The sequence below is a fragment of the Balaenoptera musculus genome, chromosome 18 (assembly GCF_009873245.2).
Source record: "Balaenoptera musculus isolate JJ_BM4_2016_0621 chromosome 18, mBalMus1.pri.v3, whole genome shotgun sequence".
Classification (NCBI taxonomy): domain Eukaryota; kingdom Metazoa; phylum Chordata; class Mammalia; order Artiodactyla; family Balaenopteridae; genus Balaenoptera; species Balaenoptera musculus.
In genome coordinates this window covers 9815119-9835017 of record NC_045802.1, presented here as the reverse complement: position 1 = coordinate 9835017, position 19899 = coordinate 9815119, and the positions used below count along the sequence as shown (strand labels likewise).

General features: G+C 39.5%; 1 protein-coding gene across 4 annotated transcripts in view; it reads left to right on the top strand.

Annotated features, from left to right (window-relative positions):
* Positions 1-19899, top strand: part of STARD13 (StAR related lipid transfer domain containing 13) — a 227928-nt gene that overhangs the window by 146540 nt on the left and 61489 nt on the right. For all 4 annotated transcript variants that reach the window (XM_036832085.1, XM_036832084.1, XM_036832087.1 and 1 more), the window contains 2 exons: positions 5806-5877; positions 8678-8759. Coding sequence is in view for 1 of the 4 variants with exons in the window: in XM_036832083.1 (XP_036687978.1) it covers positions 5806-5877; positions 8678-8759 (154 nt within the window). In the remaining 3 variants the exon portion in view is untranslated. The remainder of the gene's footprint in view (positions 1-5805; positions 5878-8677; positions 8760-19899) is intronic.

Genomic DNA, 19899 nt, shown 5'->3' with positions numbered 1-19899 from the left:
GCACATTAGAAAATAATTATATTTGGTATACATTTAAGACTTATTCAGGCCTTTTACACATTGCAATAAATGTATTATATAATTCAAAGAATGCAAAAAGATGTATCCTGTTGCCATGACATGGGATCTAAATCAAAGCCTATTGTTACTACAGAACTTGGCGTTCCCTCCTGAACCTGTGATTAGGGTTATAAAGCCCTCCCGGGAGAAGGATGATGGTGGTAGTTCATGGGCCTACATAATATTAATGCTTGCATCATTCTCATCCACATATGGACGGGATGGATACTCTGGCACTGGTTTTGACGAATTTGGCCTAGCCTGTGGAATAAATACAGCCTATGGAATAAACACAGCTTCAGTAAATAGGGACTTCACTTGAGAAATTTCATCTGAAAACAAAGGAGTCATTTGTCTGAAGAAGTTCGTGAATAATGAAGCTAACTCAGCCGTGCAAACCATCCTAAGCCGACAACCATGAGCCTGTTGAAATGTTAATACCGTGGATATGCTTTAATAGTGATAATTGCATCAACTGCAGACATCCTGTGGTGGTTGAGTCACCCATAATCTTTCAGAAGCAGGGTGCCCACCATGTCAGCCAGATTAAATGAAAAAAACAAAACACTGTTCTAAAGCCCACCTTTCTAAATCACGTGGAGATCCATGTTGTCTTTCGTTCCCAACTTCTCGAGTACTTTGAATGAACGTTTAAGAATGAACGTTTAAGACCTACTTAAATTGGAGCCAGTTTGTCCATTAAAATTCCAGGAGATTTGTAAGAAGAACATAAATACATATGCCTTAAACTTTCCACGGTAGGGCTTCCCTGGTGGCGCAGTGGTTGAGAATCTGCCTGCCAATGCAGGGGACACGGGTTCGAGTCCTGGTCTGGGAAGATCCCACATGCCGCAGAGCAGCTGGGCCCGTGAGCCACAATTACTGAGCCTGCGCGTCTGGAGCCTGTGCTCCGCAACAAGAGAGGCTGCGATAGTGAGAGGCCCGCGCACCGCGATGAGGAGTGGCCCCCGCTTGCCACAACTAGAGAAAGCCCTCGCACAGAAACAAAGACCCAACACAGCCATAAATTAATAAGTTAATTAAAAAAAAAAAAAAAAACTTTCCACGGTAAACCGGGTTCCTTCTAGCCAGCTAATTTTCTGATGATAATAATACTTAATTTGGCCCTAATTTGAATTTTTGGTTTAGAAGAAGAGTGTCCCTTAGAAAGAAGAGTATCTTCTTTTAGAAAGAAGAGTATCCCTTTGGGTATTTAGAAAGAAGAGTATCCCTTTGGGTTAGCTATGGGAAAAGTATTTGCTATGCCGAGAATAACGTAAATTTAAAAAAAAAAATGTATTTAAATGCTTAGGTAGGAGAACACACTGTTCCGAGTACTTTAGAAGCACCAGTTTAAAAATTCAGTGAGAGAGTAACAAGAAAGGAGGCCTGCAAACCTGGGTGGTAAATTTGCTGCGCTCAATCCAACTCCTTACTTGACTGAGGCCCTCTGGAGCCTTGTCCACCTGACTGTACAAACATCGAATGATATTTCCTTAAAGAAACAGCTTGTAAATCTCTTTTAACTCACATAGACCTGCAGCCTTCTCCACAGTCAGACTGTGTTGATAAAGCCCTACTGAACTGTTTTCTCTTGGCTACCTTGATGTTGTCAGCTCAATTGGCAGTATTCAAAAATTAGGTATTTAAAAAATAAGCATCATTCTCAAAACAAAGTAAATTTTCCATTTTTACCAACAATACCGTGATATGGGAAAATATTCACAATGTATTTTGTTATATGCAGAAAGTAGTCAACCAAAGATATTTCCATCACTACCAGTTTGACAATTAACATATATTGAATTATGTTAACTAATGGGACAAGAGTTGACTTTTTTCTTTCATTGTGCCTTTCTGTATTTTTACAAGTTTTTAACACTGAGCACATGTAATTAAGAAACATGATAATACTTTCTAAAACCAGTGTCACAGGCCATGGTAATTTCCACAGTGACTTCATTCTCATGCCCTTTGATGTGCAGCAACTCGGGCACCCAATGAGACAGCCTCCCTCTGCTGTGTCTGTCTCTGGACAGAGGTCCGATCATGGTCTAAGGATGTAGGCAAGACAACTGAGGCAAAGTGAGTGACTTTCCCCCAAGTAGAATCACAGAGATGTGATGGAAGAGCATGCCAAGCGCCAAACTGTCTTCTTTATTTATCAATTGAAAAGGTTTGCTTGGCTTTTGTGCAGGTCAAGCTACCAATTGAAAAACTGAATATCTCCCTTTTCAACCAGTTGATTTCAGCCCCCAAACAACAGTTGACTTAATATCCCAAAGCTCCGTGGTTTCCTTGGACTTAGGGGAATGGGTTCTCTTAAGGAGCAGGTCATCCATGTGGGTGGTGGTGATGGGGCCAAGGAATGTGGTTGGAGGGGACCAGGAGTGTCAGCCCCACCTAAACCATGTAGAAGTGGCTCTGTTATCCGAGCAAGGGGGGAAGGATGTCAGGCAAGCAAAAACAGATACTCACTCTAGAGTAAAATGGAAATGATTTTTATATATAATAATTACAAAAATTCTATTGAAATCCTATCATATCCGGAGCCAAACAGACTGAATTTTCTCCAGTTACAATGTGGTAACCATGGTAGAGATCAGTAGGCCAGTCTGTCAAGGGCATTCTCTGGTTTCTCCCCACACTTAGGTTTGCTGCAGGAGACTTGCAGAAGGTTGGTGCTTTGCCTTTTTAGCCCTGGAGATGCCACAGGGCCAGGTGTGGGTTGGAAATGGGGAACAAATAAAACTGTCAAAATGTGATTTGAATGGCCCTTAAAGCCTTTACATAATTTTGTGCTGGCTAAGCAAGAGCTCAGTGGAAAACAGATTTTCACACTCTCTCAAATGTCATTTAACTCTCATTATGAAGGCCTTGTGAAACATGACACTGGCAGTAATGATTCCTTCTTACTTCTCCAGGCATTTTGGCTGTTGCATGGGTAATACTCCCTGGGGAAAACATTAGCATTTGGCTGACAGGTGTTAGTAGGGGCTGTGGGGAATCAGTAGGAATCGTAAGGCTCTTTTTATCTCCAACTCAACTTGATGGGCAAAGTCACATTTGATAGTGGTTAATTGTGCTCCATTATTTTGTTTGTTTGCTTTGTCACTAGGTGGTTTTGCCCTTAAGAGTAGGGGGAGTGTGTTTGGGAGACATTTCAGGAATAGAACAGCAAGTTGGGTGTGGAGAGTGATGGGGAGGGGCCATCCACCGTGGCTGGGATGTGGCTTCTTCTCATTTATTATTTACTAATTGCAGCTTTTGTTGTCTTTTGCCTGGGAGACTTAAAAACAAAATGCCGACCCATTTTAAAAAATCAGCTTATTTGAGAGTTTGATTTACCTGGGTTCTGGTTAAGATTTGATTATTTATGTTTATGTATGGGTAGAGTTTTAGCTCATTATCTATGTTACTCTTATGAAAAAACAAAACGAAGTTATCTAGGGAGCCTTTTAAATAAAATCTCCCAGGCTAGCCTGAGCCCTCTTCCACTGCCCAACCAGAGCCTTAGTTTCAAAGAGAGTCTTTCCGTGAGGACCCCTGCTGCCCACCTCTCCCCCAGCTCTCTGTCCTTCTTACCACAGCATCTGGTGGAGTGTATGCTCCTTTACAAGCTACTTCCTGCTCCCGTTTGAGCTTGCTGTGTAGCAGAGCTCCTGCCTTCCAAGTCGCCCCCATTTGTTCTTCGTGATCTGTCTCTCTGGGGCTCTCCTGCTTAACAGTACATTTCAATAATAGTAAAAGCAATAATAAAATAGAAAAAGGCATACTATTCATGTAGTTCACATAACAGAATTCTGTGCTTCTCTCTAAGACTTGCTGACTCATAACTGTTTAGAGCATGTCTAGAAATTAGGTATTTTCTCATCACTAGCCACTGTAGTTTATTGAAGAAGAAAGCAAATCTGAAGCTTGAAATTTTAGAAGGCAACAGCCTATCTTTGACTCGGGAGTAACTCACATTTTCTCCATGTTACAGTCAGAATGTGCATTTCCTACTTCCCCTGAAGTACTTGTGCAGTTATCAAAGTGGAAGCCTTCACATAAGGACTCTCAAATGAGTACTAAATAAAACTTTAGAGACATACAATAATTGCCCTTTGTACCTTCCAAAGGGAAAACCCAAGTTAGCCAATACAGTACAATCCAGCCAATTCATTTTGAACTGCACTTGTGGGTCTCACCCCTCCTCATAGAAATGCTTTTATTTCCAGCTTGGTGCCCTAGATATTTCTGAGTGATGTGTACAAGGCAGGAATGAGACCTATTAGGTCTGTGCTGGTAGTAAGTATGTAAAAAAAGCCCTCATGTCAGAGAAAAAACCCAAGATTTAGAAATCATCAGTCTCTGGAATGACAATGGATTAGGGGATGCCAAAAGAAGCAGGGACTCTGGGACAGGGGCCACCACAGGCTCTGTTTCCCTGGATTTAATAACATATCTCAACCCATATCCAGCCAGATCAGTGGGACGGGGCTTGGGGCTTTAGGCTTTTGCTCTTCCCTTTGGAGCCTGTGGATGATCTGGCCTTTGGTCTGTTTTCCTAACATAGACCAGATAGCTCTGTCACATTGAACATTATGCTGCAAAGACATTGAGCTTTCAACGTAGGTTGTAGTCTCTGGCCCACTGCTGATACTAGCGTGGATCGTTTTTATGCAGTGATCCCAAGAGCACCTGGTACTGTCCAACTTTGGCTACAGGGGAAAACGAATGTCAGAGTAAATGGAAATACAGTGACCTGACCGGGCTCCCTCCCAACAGCAGAGGAAGAGGCCTGGGTAGAGACCTGTTATAATCGGCTGTTTAATTTTGTTTGGAGAAACTGGACTTTTGACAGATGAACTTCTTTTCCCCTGCATTCATATTTATCTAACAGAGTTGTGGTTGGGAAATGATCCAGGATCCACGAGGTCAAAAAGTGACCTGGTTCACATACTGTAGACTCTCCCCATCTCCCTCCAAAGTTCTCCAGGCAGGTGGTCCCGTGCACTCTTGGTATGTCCATACCAAAATTGGTCACCCAAAGGACATATCAACCTCTTGGGTTTGGCCCTCAGAGATTCTAGCAGCCCCATCAAACACGTCTCAATTCCAGATAACCAGCTTTACTGTTCCATGCTGCACTCTGCAGCTTGAAAATCATTAGAATGTGCTTGATGAATGCACATCTTATTACAGGGCATTTGGAATTAAAGCCATTAGTAAAATTAAAGAAATAGTAAAACATTGGATTTTTGTTAATACCTTCCTTCATGAGAAAATACATTTTCACAAACTGCCCAGTTGTATTTGTTCTTTCATTATCCCCAGAGTAAAAGAATAAAGGAATGTAGAATAAATAGTCTTAGCTTTATCTTTGAAAGTTTAAAACAATTTATTAAAAAAAAATCATAAGGAAGTTTTTCCACCTCCTCCTTAGTCCCCTGGTTCCCTAGTGTATAAATGAGACATTTTTCCCTCCCTGAAACCCAGCCTTTGTGTTCTGTAGTCTGTGGTTTTACTATTATCCAAATACTTATGGATCAACATTGAAGATAATCTTAGCAGACACGTAACAAGTACCTTTGTGATACCTGCTCACTTTATACCCATTTCTGGGTAGGCTACTTACACAGACTTACCTGAGAACAACTTTGCTTTGTAATAACATGCACAGTGCTCACCTCATTGATTGCGGAGGTGGAGACCAGTGGGTGGCCGTTGGACTCACACATTTCCCTTTGTTGTATTTTTCAGAAATTGAGGCGAAGGAAGCATGTGACTGGCTCCGTGCTGCCGGGTTTCCGCAGTACGCTCAGTTATATGAGGGTAAGTTGGGCTCTTCTTCTCTCTTTATAAAGAGGATAAACTCAAAATATGTCCTGTGGTGTGTTTTGACTTCCAGATCTTTCTCAAGCATTTTTTCCCCTTGCTTTCTCCTTGCCTCCACCTTTGCAATGCCCAGGGCTTATACTGATGCCGATTTAGGAATGAGGCTTGCTTCCTGAGCCTGCCTCACCTTCTACCCCTCCCTGCTTCTCCCTTCTTTACTTTTTGCTTTGCTCTTTCTGCTTCTCATCTCTACCGCCGATCCCAGCTCTGCCTTTTCCTTCCAGTGTTCTGCCATCAGCAGCTTTTCTGCACTTCCTTCCTTATCCTTTTCCGTGTTTTTTCGTCACTCTCTGTTTTCTTGAAAGTACAATAAATGAATTGTTGATAAATTTCCTAGAAATCACAAAACTAATTTATCTTGAGACTTTTCTTGAGTTCTGTTTACTTAACCTGAAAATGCTTAAGATGTAACATGGATCGGATGTTATTTTTCAGGGTTTTAAGTAAGGTGCTTCTATTGCCAGCATCATACTTACTTCCATTGATGTTTTGACAGTTAATAAACTTACTCACCTTTATCTTACTGATACCTAAAATTATAACCAAAGCATCTGCTTCCTGGGTAGTCATGTAGTGAATTAGTCAGGATCCCAGCAGTAAGCAGGTGGCATACTCAAGACCATCTGAGGGGGATTTATTTCTAAAAGTGTTCATTCCAAAGATGTGGGCAGGGCATAGGAAACCACAAGGAACAGTCCAGGAGCCCAGAGCTTGTAGCAACAGAGCTGTCACTACCCTAGGCCCAAAGCCATAAATGGAGGGATAGGGTGCCAGAACCCAGAAGGAGAGAAGATCTCAGAGCAGGCCCTAGGAGTGGAGGACACAGCTGGTGATGGCAGCCTCCCCTGGAGACAACCAGGAGAGTAAATGCCCTGACCTCACACTCCTCCCTCCCTCCATCTCCAGCCAGGGCTTCCCATTGGCCAAACACAAAAGGAAGCAGAGGACATGGATCCCCTTGAATGCCATCCACAGCTGATCCTGGGGCACAAAGCAGTTTACAGAAAAGTGGAGAGTGAATCTTTAGGGGTAAACTGAGCATGTGTAGTACACTAGACAGTATAGACTTCTGTTCCTGATGACGTAAAATTCATGTAGGATGGAAAGAATCAACAAAATTAACCTTTACTCCCTGGTGAATCTCATCCATTCACCTAGAAGCTCAGTTTTATATTAAAAAAAACAAAACAAACAAACAAAAAACCTTCAACTTCTCTCACTTAAATTCTGAATGTGCTGTGAAGTCTAAAGTCTCTGATAAAAGCTTTCAAAAAACCATAGCCTTTTAGACAAGGAGGAGGGTCTTACAGTTTTGGTCTAAGCAGCCGCTATTCCCACACCCCCACCAGCAATGCACTGATTATGAGAGACCCAAAAAGGTTAAGTGACTTTTACAAGATTATAAAGTGGAAGAGTCAGAATGCTCCTTCAGTAGATAGATTTTCTACTGTAATGTGCACTCAAAATACTATGCAATTTAAATGTGAAGAGTCTATAAATGACTAAGAAGTAAAGATATCTCATAAGTGAGATGGACTTGTCATATTGTGTTTAAGCCATATGCATTTAATGGATGTAATAAGAATAAGAACAAATACTTCTATAGAGCTTACTATGTGTCAGCTACTGTTCAAAGCACTGTACATGTACTATTCATTTAATATTCACAACACCATAGGGGAGGTATTATAATTATCATCATCCCCATTTTACAGATGAGGAAACAGAGTCCCAGAGGAGGTTAAGTGACTTGCCCACAGTCTACAGCTAGTGAGTAGCAGAGCCACGACTTAAAGCCAGAGCAGCTGGGCTTCCATGTCTGTGTTCCTCATGACTACACATTAACTCCCTCTCTAGCAGAATGAGACAGTCTACATTCAGGCACCGTCTGGAATTCACTCTGGAATTCACTTTTTTTCACCAGAAGAGGAATTGTTTCTCTTTTCAACTTGCAATAAGAAAATTGGTACCCTTAGATTTATTATGATTGGCAAATGTCAAATATAAGACGAGAAAGAGAAAGAATGGTAGGATGATGATAATGGACCAACATTGATGGTTAGATTTGGCCATGGACTCTATTCCAATGATCTCCAGATTTTTACCTCCACAAATGAGGTACCTAAAATTAACACTGTGACCTGAGCATTGCCCATGACCTCCAAATCTGGCATGAGTAGTCTGTGGGAGAAAAGTTACAATGTTGGAATTTCTCCTTTTTTATTGGATAGAATCAGTTGTTTGAGTATTTTGCTGATACTCCAAAGTGACTCAAGATTTTGCTACAAAGTAAAATACTTGAGGCCATTGAGCTTCCGGTATTTTCCTTTCTGAAGGAAAAAAAAAATCTGCCAAACTAAGTATTTCATGAACTGATCAGGACAGAAGTCAGCAACCTCTACCTTAGGTGGATGGTGAGAGTGGGAAAGTTCTCCATACAGGCAAAAGTCTGTGATAGTGATTAGCTATAAAAATGCAGGCACTTGGTATGCAATCCTATCCAAGGTCAAACACTTGGTTATTTTCATATTTCACACTTCTTTGTATTCTTAAAAGCGGTTATTGGGATAAAAGTAAAACTTTCTGCTCTCTAAACATTACCAACACACCTGTCAATGGGGAGTAACTGCTGTTAAGATCAGCCATGACTACAGAAATGTGGTGGCCTGAAGATATTGGTGCCCATTCAGATAAAACAAGGCGCATAAACTCCTTTGTCTCTCTTTGTCTCTTTCAGACTCACAATTTCCCATCAACATTGTGGCTGTCAAGAACGATCATGATTTTCTTGAAAAAGACCTTGTAGAACCTCTTTACAGGTAAATCATGTGAAGTATTTTTGTTTCTTTTGATTGTTCAATGTCTAATAGTTATCACTATATTGAGGGGCAAGTTCAACAACAATTCAATAAGTACTTATTGAGCGCCTACTATATGCCAGGCATGGGTCCAGGCTCTAAGTATATTATGGTGAGCATGATCAGTCCCTGGTTTCATGGAGCTTAAATCCTAGTAGGAAGCTTCAGACAATAGATTGGGAAAAAGAGAGAGTGAGTGAGAGAAAAAAAGGGAGAAGAGAGATTATCTCAGAGAGTGTTAAGCTATGTTAAAAAAGTAAAACAACTGAGGCTATAGACAGTGATGGGGTGTGGGTGGGTTAGTGGGAGAAGGCATTGTGGGGGACCAGAGCATGAGTGGTCAGGGAGGGGCCCTGTAGAGCTCCATGAGTATGTCAAACTCAGCTGTATTTTTTGCAAAGACAAATGATTATATCAGCAAACTAGAATATGTAAGGCTCAAGTAATTATATCTGCAAACTGAAATATTTAAGCCTTCACTATGTGATAGATGATATAAGGAGACAAAGGATGTATAGATGAAGAACTCCCCTCCCCTCAGAGAATGTCTAATCTGGTTGGAGAAATCTAACTGAAGAAATGAAGCATACATGAACAAATAAAACAATTATAATTTGAGTAATAATAAAAGATGTCAATGTAATCAATATCTCTGAACAATTAAATGTGCATGAGAGGTTCTATGTGTCTGTAGCAATTTGAAGTTTCCTAACTAAAACCCTGGAGAGAGGTCAGAGCTGGAAATAAATATTAGTTACAGGAGGTGACTCATTTTTCCAAGGCTACAGAGCTAGTTATGGGCTAAACTGACTTTAAAACTGCAGTCCTCATAACTTACAGTCCAACATTTTTTCCTCGTACATTCTGCATTTGACATAGAAAAGATGGTAGTTTAGGGACTTCCCTGGTGGCACAGTGGTTAAGAATCTGCCTGCCAACGCAGGGGACATGGGTTTGAGCCCTGGCGCAGTGGTTAAGGATCCGCCTGCCAATGCAGGGTACACGGGTTCGAGCCCTGGTCCGGGAAGATCCCACATGCCACAGAGCAACTAAGCCCGTGCACCACAACTAATGAGCCTGTGCTCTAGAGAAAGCCTGTGCACAGCAACGAAGACCAACACAGCCAAAAAAAAAAAAGAAAAGAAAAGAAAAGATAGTTTAAGAGGAAAGTAATGATGAGGAAAACTTTTGTCAAGATAAGGACACACCGATATATGTTAGAATAGTGTATAAATAACCATACGCTTGCTGATTCTGTAGACATATATATTTCTGCATTCATAAGCTGGTCACTCTGTGATTCCTATATGAAGATAGATTTGCGTTAAGGAATGATCTCTGAATGTTGAAGGAAAGCATTACTGTGGGTTTGCTTAAGTGGGTAGAAGAGCAAAGAACTCTTCAAATCACAAATTGCAAGAACTGGCTATTTGGACTCAAAAACAAACAAGCACAAAATGCCATTTGTGAGCGTTTACAAGAAGAATGGGTAGTTTGGTTGTAATTCGTTTTTTTTATATATATATAAATTTATTTTATTTTATTTTTGGCTGCACTGGGTCTTCGTTGCTGCATGCGGGCTTTCTTTAGTTGCGGCGAGTGGGGGCTACTCCTTGTTGCAGTGCACGGGCTTCTCATTGCAGTGGCTTCTCTTGTTGTGGAGCACGGGCTCTAGGTGCACGGTCTTCAGTAGATGCGGCACGTGAGCTTAGTTGCTCTGCGGCATGTGGCATCTTCCCGGACCAGGGCTCGAACCTGTGTCCCCTGCATTGGCAGGCGGATTCTTAACCACTGTGCCACCAGGGAAGTCCTGGTGGTAATTCTTTAAAGGCAATGAATTGTAAAAGCGGTGTTTTCTCCTCAGCATGTCTGATGCACACCAAGACTTCATCCAACTCAGAACTATTCCACCACCACCTCATCCTGAGTTTTCCCTCTTAGTTTTAACCAAGAGTATTTTTACTAGTAAGCTGGCATTTTTTAAAAGAAATAATTTTAATTGTTAATTGTATTATATTACATTATCTTTTTCCCAATTGAATTTTCTTGCATACTCATAGATCTTTGATTCTCTAATTATGCCTTTTGTTGTTTTCTTCCCCAGTTTTATTGAGATATAATTGACATACAGCACTGTATACGTTTAAAGTGTACAGCATAATGGTTAGACTTACATAATTATGAAATGTTTACCACAATAGGTTTAGTGAACATTCACCATCTCATATAGATACAACATTAAAGAAATAGAAAAAAAATTTTTTCCTTGTGATGAGAACTCTTACGATTTACTCTCAACAATGTTCAGATATGTGACATACAGCAGTATTAATTATCTTTATCATTTTGTACATTACATCTCTACTACTTATTTATCTTATAACTGGAAGTTGGTACCTTTTGATCACCTTCATCCAATCCCCCCTCCCCCCACCTCAGGTAGCCACAGGTCTGATCTTTTTTCTGTAAGTTTGTATGTTTTTGAAGTATAATTGACCTACAACTCTATGTTAGTTCCTGGTATATAACATAGTGATTCTATATTTCTATGCATTTCAAAATGATCACCACAGTAAGTTTGGTTGTCATCTATTGCCATACAGAGATATTACATAATTGTTGACTATATTCCCCATACCGTACATTTTATACCTGTGACTCATAATTCTGTAAATGAAGATTTGTACCCCTTAATCTCCCTTAACTATTTCTCTCCTCCCTCCACCCCCCTCCCATCTGGCCACCACCTGTTTGTTTTCTGTCTCTATGACTCTATTTCTGTTTAGATATATTTGCTTATTTTGTTTTTTAGATTCCATATATAAGTGAAATCATCCCAGTTGAATTTTTTTTTTTTTTTTTTTTTTTTTTTATGACAGTGAGAATGGAGTGAAGGTAACAGAGTGAAGGTAACAGATACCAGTGCTTTTTTTTTTTTTTTTTTAGCTACTTAATTTATTTATTTATTTATTTTTGGCTGTGTTGGGTCTTCGTTTCTGTGCGAGGGCTTTCTCTAGTTGCGGCAAGTGGGGGCCACTCTTCATCGCGGTGCGGGGACCGCTCTTCATCGCGGTGCGCGGGTCTTTCACTATCGCGGCCCCTCCCGTTGCGGGGCACAGGCTCCAGACGCGCAGGCTCAGTAGTTGTGGCTCACGGGCCCAGCTGCTCCGTGGCATGTGGGATCTTCCCAGACCAGGGCTCGAACCCGTGTCCCCTGCATTAGCAGGCAGATTCTCAACCACTGCGCCACCAGGGAAGCCCCCAGTTGAATTTTTAAATCTATATTTTCTTTAAGTCAAGGTGTTCTGTATATTTATAAAGCAAAATTCACTATTTTCAGTGTACAGTTCTTTGAGTTTTGATAAATGCCTACAATCATGTAACCACCACCACAACCAAGGTATAGAACAGCTCCATCACCTAAAAAAACTCCCTGGTTCACCTTTGTCATCAACCTACTCTCAACCCTTGGCAACCACTGATCTGGTTCTTGTACCCATAGTTTTGCCTTTTCCAGAATGCTATATAAGTGAAATCAAACAGTATGTAGCCTTTCGAGTCTGCCTTTGTTTCACTAATGCACCTAAGATTCATCCGTGTTGCATGTATCAATATAATTGCTCAGTAGTATTCCATTGTGTGGATATACTACAATTTGTCTATCCATTCACCAGATGAAGAACATTTGAGTTGTTGCCACTTTGGGTGGCTATAATGCCCCTATAAACATTCACATTCAAGTTTTTATGTGTACATAAGTTTTCATTTCTTTTGGGTAAGTTCCTAGGAATGGGATTGTAGGGTGCATATGATAAGTATATTTGAACTTTATAAGAGACCACCAAACATTTCCAAAGTGACCATACCATTTTGTGTTACCACCAACGATGTATGAGAGTTCCAGTTGCTCCACATCTTCGTTGGTACTTGGTGTTGTCAGTTTTTGTTTTGTTTTGTTTTTAACCATTCTAGTAGGTGTCTAGTGTTTCTCATTGTGATTTAAATTTGTATGTCCTTAATGAGTCATGACGTTGAATGTCTTTTCATTTGCTTATTTGCCATTCATATATCTTCTCTAGTAAAGTGTCTGTTTGAGTCTTTTGCCTATTTTTAAAATTTGGTTGTTTGTTTTCGTATTGAGTTTTTATATTTTCTGCCAGTCTGTAGCTTATTTTTTCAATCTCTTAACAATGTCTTTCACAGAAGTTTTGAATTTTATTGGAGTCCAGTTTATCATTTTTTTTTCATGTTTTTAATGTCACACCTAAGAAATTTTGCCTAACATAAGGTCACAACTATTTTCTCCTTTGTTTTTCTTCTGGAAATTTCAGTTTTATGTTTTATGTGTAAATTGATGATCCATTTCAAGTTAATTTTTTATAAGGTAAAAAGTATGGCTCAAGATTCATATTTTGCTTATCAATATCCCACTGGTTGACCACCATGTTGAAAAGACTATACTTTCTTCATTGAATTGCCTTTGTACTTATATTGTAAATCAATTGACCATATATGCATGAGTCTATTTCTAGACTCTCTATTCTGTTCCGTTTATCTATGTGTCTATTCTTTCATCAATATGGCACTTGATTACTTAGCTTTGTGTATGTCTTGGAATCCAGTAGTGTAAGTCCTCCAACTTTGTTCTTCTTTGCCAGGATTGTTTTGGCTATTTTAGTTCCTCTGCCTTTCCATATAAATTTAAAAACAGCTTGTTTATATCAATTTTTAAAATCCTACTGGAGTATTGATTTGGATTGTGTTGACTCTATAGATCAGTTAGGGAAGAATTGATATCTTAACAGTAACAAGACTTCTGATTCATAAACATGGTACATGTCTCTGTTTAGGTCTCTCTTGATTTTTTTTTTTAACCCTAACTTGTAGTTTTCAGCATATGGGTAATACGCATACTTGAAAGTACTTAAGAATTTCATGTTTTGTGGTGCTATTCTAAATAATACTGTTTTTTATTGTTTCGGTCTCCAATTGTTCATTGCTAGTATTTTTTTTATTTTTTGTATATTGTTCATTTGCATCCTGCAGTCTTTCTACACTTACTCATTAGTTCTAGTAGCTTATGCATAGATTTTTAAAATATAAATCAAGGATTACATTGTAAACCGAGAATAAAAATTTCATTCCATATTTTTAAATCAGGATTGTAGGAGCAAACCGCTTCTGATTGTGCAGTTCTATTCATTGGATGACATATGTGTCTGAGTGGGTCAAGCTTTGAATCTCAAATACATGGGTGGTAAATCCTTATCTACTCACTGCTGCATGTGATCTAAGGTGCCTTGACTAAGTTCTGGACTTTTCCATCCAAGTCGACTTTAAAAAAAAAAAAATTTCAGCCATGATATAGGTTAGCCAGTATAGAAATCGTTTCAAGATAAAAAGTTCTGCATAATAAGGTAGTGTCAGCCAGAAAAATTAGGAAGCCTTCTCTTGTAGAACCCATGACCCATCTCTGATTCAGCCCATAGCAGGATTCATACAGACGTACCCAAAAGACAGTACTGCATAAACATGTGGGAATGCAACAACGCCAGACACCACAGTGCTCTTGATAAGGGCCCAGCTTGTGTAAAATTGGTTAGAGTGGCAGGAGGTTGTTATCATTGGAATAATTCTTAGGACAGCTACGTCTCCAAAAATATTATGAAATAAGAAAAGCATTTGGCTGGAGGTATGTGAGCTGAGATTCTCAGGGCGCAGGAGCAGTGGGTAGAACAGAGGCCAAAGGAGTAGTCACAGCGGGGTGATCAAAAGAAACAGGCAGAGTAGGTAGGCAGAGATGGAGGTAGCCTGGCTGAAGGGAACACCCGTGGAATTTCTTTGCCTTCCTTATGAGTTCCTTCAAGACACAGATTACCTGAAAGCAGGCTGAAGGAAGACTTCCAGCCTGAGGGCAGTGACAGCACTTTTAAAACTTTGAGATTGATGAGCAGTTAATTAGACACTCACCCATTCACATGGTATATTATGATTAATGCCTGGAGAGCAATAAGGGGTTGTGATTTTATTCGTTTTCTTCCTCGTGCACTGCAGACACAGTGATAGAGCTGGTCTCATGTTTTATTTTTAAAGCTTTGTGGGCTCTACATTTCTCATGCATATTTGAAATGCTGAGCTAATGCAGAATCCTAACGGGAATCATAGCCAGAGGGCACGTAGCTTCTGCCAGGTAGGCAAATGAAAACAAGAGAGCCAAAGGTCTCCTGTAAATGTTACCCACAAGAATTTTACTCACTTTTTTTTGTCTGGAAGTTTCTCTCCTGTGTGGACAGACAATTAATGTCCTGGGTCCCGATTTACACTTGGAGAGTTGTTGAGCAGTGTTAACTTTTCATTGGCTTGAAAAATAGGTTGTACTAAGGATGTCCATGGCTGGGAGGACTGACGCCTGGCTGGGCATATGTGGATGTGTGGCTCTCATGTTCAGGTCTCGGAAACCAGACAGGTCTGCTGTCTTTAGTGAAGGTGTGAACCTCCAGAATGGTGACCATGCCTCACCATTGCTTCTGCAACTCTGACAGCGCCAGTACACAGTAGCCGTCTGTAAATATTTGTTACTGCAAGTCAGAACAGTGCAGTCTCTGTTATCTTAGCAACCACAATTATAATTCTGTTTTGATTGAATTTGTAATTGAAAAATAATTTCCCCTGTGAGTAATGAAAAGCTAATTGCAAGTCTAAGTACCTGGGTGAGCTAACTGAAACTAACCATCTCAAAATGCAGGCATAGCCAAGGTATCACAATACCTTGCAAAGTTTGTCACCTTTGAGGCAAATTGCAGCAAATCAAAGCTCCTGAATGAGATTTTTAAGAGGTGGCATGTTCTATTAGCATTTTGGTTTGGGACATTTTCTCAGACTGCTAACACAGGGCCTTGATGCCCAAGATGATCTCTGAATTTCTAATTTAATGTTAGATCTGCCTAACTTATGTTGTTACTTAATAAATACTAACTAATCACAACATGTATAAAACAAGGGCATTCGCCTTGTTCAGTACTGTTTTATGGAGATATGGAATTGATTAGGATTATAGTGCATCTGTCACTGCCCTTTGTATTTAAAAGGACAACTAATGACAATGTATTATAATGTGGGATGAGGGAGAGGGTAAGAGAGAGTGCTGACAAAAGTGATTTTTACAGTTTACCTCTACACACAAAGGCACATATTTGATTTGAGTTATTTAAGTAATATTAATAATTTTAAATAATGGTAGTCTATGAAAATGGATAATATACTTTAAATTTTCCCTTTAAGAATATCACAGAAAATGTACAATGTTATATATTGTGTTATGTCATATAATAATTTGTGACAATTACCTAGACTGAAACCATAGACAAATCATTGGGAGAAGGATATAGGTGGTTACATGATAATCATGGTCATTTTGAAATTCTGAATCTATAAATTAAATACAAATCCCATTAAGGGGTGATTTCATTTCTTTAGAACACAAAGTGCTCACCAAGCATGGCTCTAAGTATCGTACAAATATTTACTCATTTAATTCTCATAACAACCCTATAAGATAGGCTCTAACATCATTCCCATTTTACAGATGAGGAAACAGAGGCACAGAGGTATGAAATAACTTGTCGATTTACAGTTAGTAAATAGCACTGCTAGGATTCAAAGCCACACAGGCTGCTTCTGGAGTCTCCAAAGAGAGCTTAGGTCTTTTTGTGAAACACAATTCGGAGTGTTTTTCATGTCCTCCTTTAAAGTTAATTCTTCCCAAGATGTTTATGTTGCCTTGTGATTTTCTGAATTCAACTTGTAAGTCCCAAGGTTAGAAATTCTCATTGCATTTGTGCCTTCATGGACCTCAACTGTAAAAAAATAATCATATTAAAGTAAGAGTTTAAAGCACACTTTGTTCTTTTGTGAAGAGTTTAGAACCGATTTACTGTTGGAGAGTAGCAGTACTTTGTCAACTGTTCCTTCAGTTCATTTCATCAGGGCTGTCTCCTGAGGGCCTTACTTTACTATGGAGACAAATGAGACAGAATCCTCACCCTGAGATCTCAGGCTAATGCTGTGATTCTCAACCCGAGATGGGGCAGCAGTTTGCCCTGTCTCGAGGTCTGGGAACGTTTTTGCTTGTCACACCTGGGGTGATGCTACTGGCATCTAATGGGCGGGGCCAGAGATGCTGCTAACCTCCCACAATGCACAAGGTAGCACCACCCACAAGGAATTATCTGTCCCCAAATGCCCACGGTGCCTCGGTTGAGAAATGAGTAATGATTTACTTGGACAAATGATGTAATCGCTGTAAGTACAGGATAGCTAAGGGGGAAAGGGCTTCAGAGACAGCTTCCTGGGAAAATGACCCTAAAATGCCAGTAGGAATTACCCAGACAAGAACACATGAAATTTTGATGTGATTATTTTGAACTTTCACTTTTGTTTTTATAACTAATTTAATGTGCAGGAAAGGCATCTTCATCCCCACCCCCACCTGCCACCACAAACCTCACCCCAAGGTAGCCTGTATAGAATGGGAGCAGCCATGGAGTACAGACAAGTACAGACATGGAAGGGTCAAAGATAGGGGATTTCCCACATGAAAAACATTGACCTTTCTATATATTTTTTTAACATCTTTATTGGGGTATAATTGCTTTATATTGTTGTGCTAGTTTCTGCTGTATAACAAAGTGAATCAGCTATACATATACTTATATCCCCATATCCCCTCCCTCTTGCATCTGCCTCCCACCCTCCCTATCCCATCCCTCTAGGTGGTCACAAAGCACTGAGCTGATCTCCCTGTGCTATGTGGCTGTTTCCCACTAGCTATCTATTTTACATTTGGTAATGTATATATGTCCATGCCACTCTCTCACTTCGTCCCAGCTTACCCTTCCCCCTCCCCGTGTCCTCAAGTCTACTCTCTACGTCTGCTGCATCTTTATTCCTGGCCTGCCCTAAGTTCTTCAAAGCATTTTTTTTTTTTAGATTCCATATATATGTGTTAGCATATGGTATTTGTTTTTCTCTTTCTGACTTAATTCACTCTGTATGACATACTCTAGGTCCATCCATTTGTAGTGTATATCACTACAAATAACTCAATTTCGTTTCTTTTTATGGCTGAGTAATATTCCATTGTATATATGTGCCACATCTTCTATATCCATTCATCTGTCATTGGACACTTAGGTTGCTTCCATGTCCTGGCTATTGTAAATACTGCTGCAGTGAACATTGTACATGACTCTGAGTTACGGTTTTCTCAGGGTATATGCCCAGTAGTGGGATTGCTGGGTCATATGGTAGTTCTATTTTTAGTTTTTTAAGGAACCTCCTACTGTTCTCCATAGTGGCTGTATCAATTTACATTCCCACCAACAGTGTAGGAGGGTTCCCTTTTCTCCACACCCTCTCCAGCATTTATTGTTTGTGGATTTTTTAATGATGGCCATTCTGACCAGTGTGAGGTGATACCTCATTGTAGTTTTCTTTTGCATTTCTCTAATGATTAGTGATGTTGAGCATCCTTTCATGTATTTGTTGGCAATCTGTATATCTTCTCTGGAGAAATGTCTATTTAGGTCTTCTGCCCATTTTTGGATTGGGTTGTTGGTTTTTTTGATATTGAGCTGCATGAACTGCTTGTATATTTTGGAGATTAATCCTCTGTCACTTGCTTCATTTGCAAATATCTTCTCCCATTCTGAGGGTTGTCTTTTTGTCTTGTTTCTGATTTCTTTTGCTGTGCAAAACTTTTAAGTTTCACTAGGTCCCATTTGTTTATTTTTGTTTTTATTTCCATTTCTCTAGGAGGTGGGTCAAAAAAGATCTTGCTGTGATTTATGTCATAGACTGTTCTGCCTATGTTTGCCTTTAAGAGTTTTATATTGTCTAGCCTTACATTTAGGTCTTTAATCCATTTTGAGTTTATTTTTGTGTATGGTGTTAGGGAGTGTTCTAATTTCATTCTTTTACATGTAGCTGTCCAGTTTTCCCAGCACCACTTATTGAAGAGACTGTCTTTTCTCCATTGTATATTCTTTCCTCCTTTATCAAAAATAAGGTAACCATATGTACGTGGGTCTATCTCTGGGCTTTCTATCCTGTTCCATCGATCTAGATTTCTGTTTTTGTGCCAGTACCATACTGTCTTGATTACTGCAGCTTTGTAGTATAGTCTGAAGTTAGGAAGCCTGATCCTCCAGCTCCGTTTTTCTTTCTCAAGATTGCTTTAGCTATTTGGGGTCTTTTGTGTTTCCATACAAATTGTGAAACTTTTTGTTCTAGTTTTGTGAAAAATGCCATTGGTAGTTTGATAGGGATTGCATTGAATCTGTAAATTGCTTTGGGTAGTATAGTCATTTTCACAATGTTGATTCTTCCAATCCAGGAACATGGTATATCTCTCCGTCTGTTTGTATCATCTTAAATTACTTTCCTCAGTGTCTTATAGTTTTGTTCATACAGGTCTTTTGTCTCCTTAGGTAGGATTATTCCTAGGTATTTTATTCTCTTTGTTGCAGTGGTAAATGGGAGTGTTCCCTTAATTTCTCTTTCCGATTTTTCATCATTAGTGTATAGAAATGCAGCAGATTTCTATGCATTAATTTTGTATCCTGCTACTTTACCAAATTCATTGATTAGCTCTAGTAGTTTTCTGGTAGCATCTTAAGGATTCTCTATGTATAGTATCATGTCATCTGCAAACAGTGACAGTTTTACTTCTTTGCCAATTTGGATTCCTTTTATTTCTTTTTTGTCTCTGATTGCTGTGGCTAGAACTTCCAAAATTACGTTGAATAATAGTGGTGAGGGTGGGAAACCTTGTCTTGTTCCTGATCTTAGTGGAAATAGTTTCAGTTTTTCACCATTGAGAACGATGTTGGCTGTGGGTTTGTCATATATGACCTTTATTACATTGAGGTAAGTTCCCTCTATGCCTACTTTCTGGAGCGTTTTTATCATAAATGGGTATTGAATTTTGTTGAAAGCTTTTTCTGCATCTATTGAGATGATCATACGGTTTTTATCCTTCAATTTGTTAATATGGTGTATGACATTGACTGATTTGTATATTTTGAAGAATCCTTGCATTCCT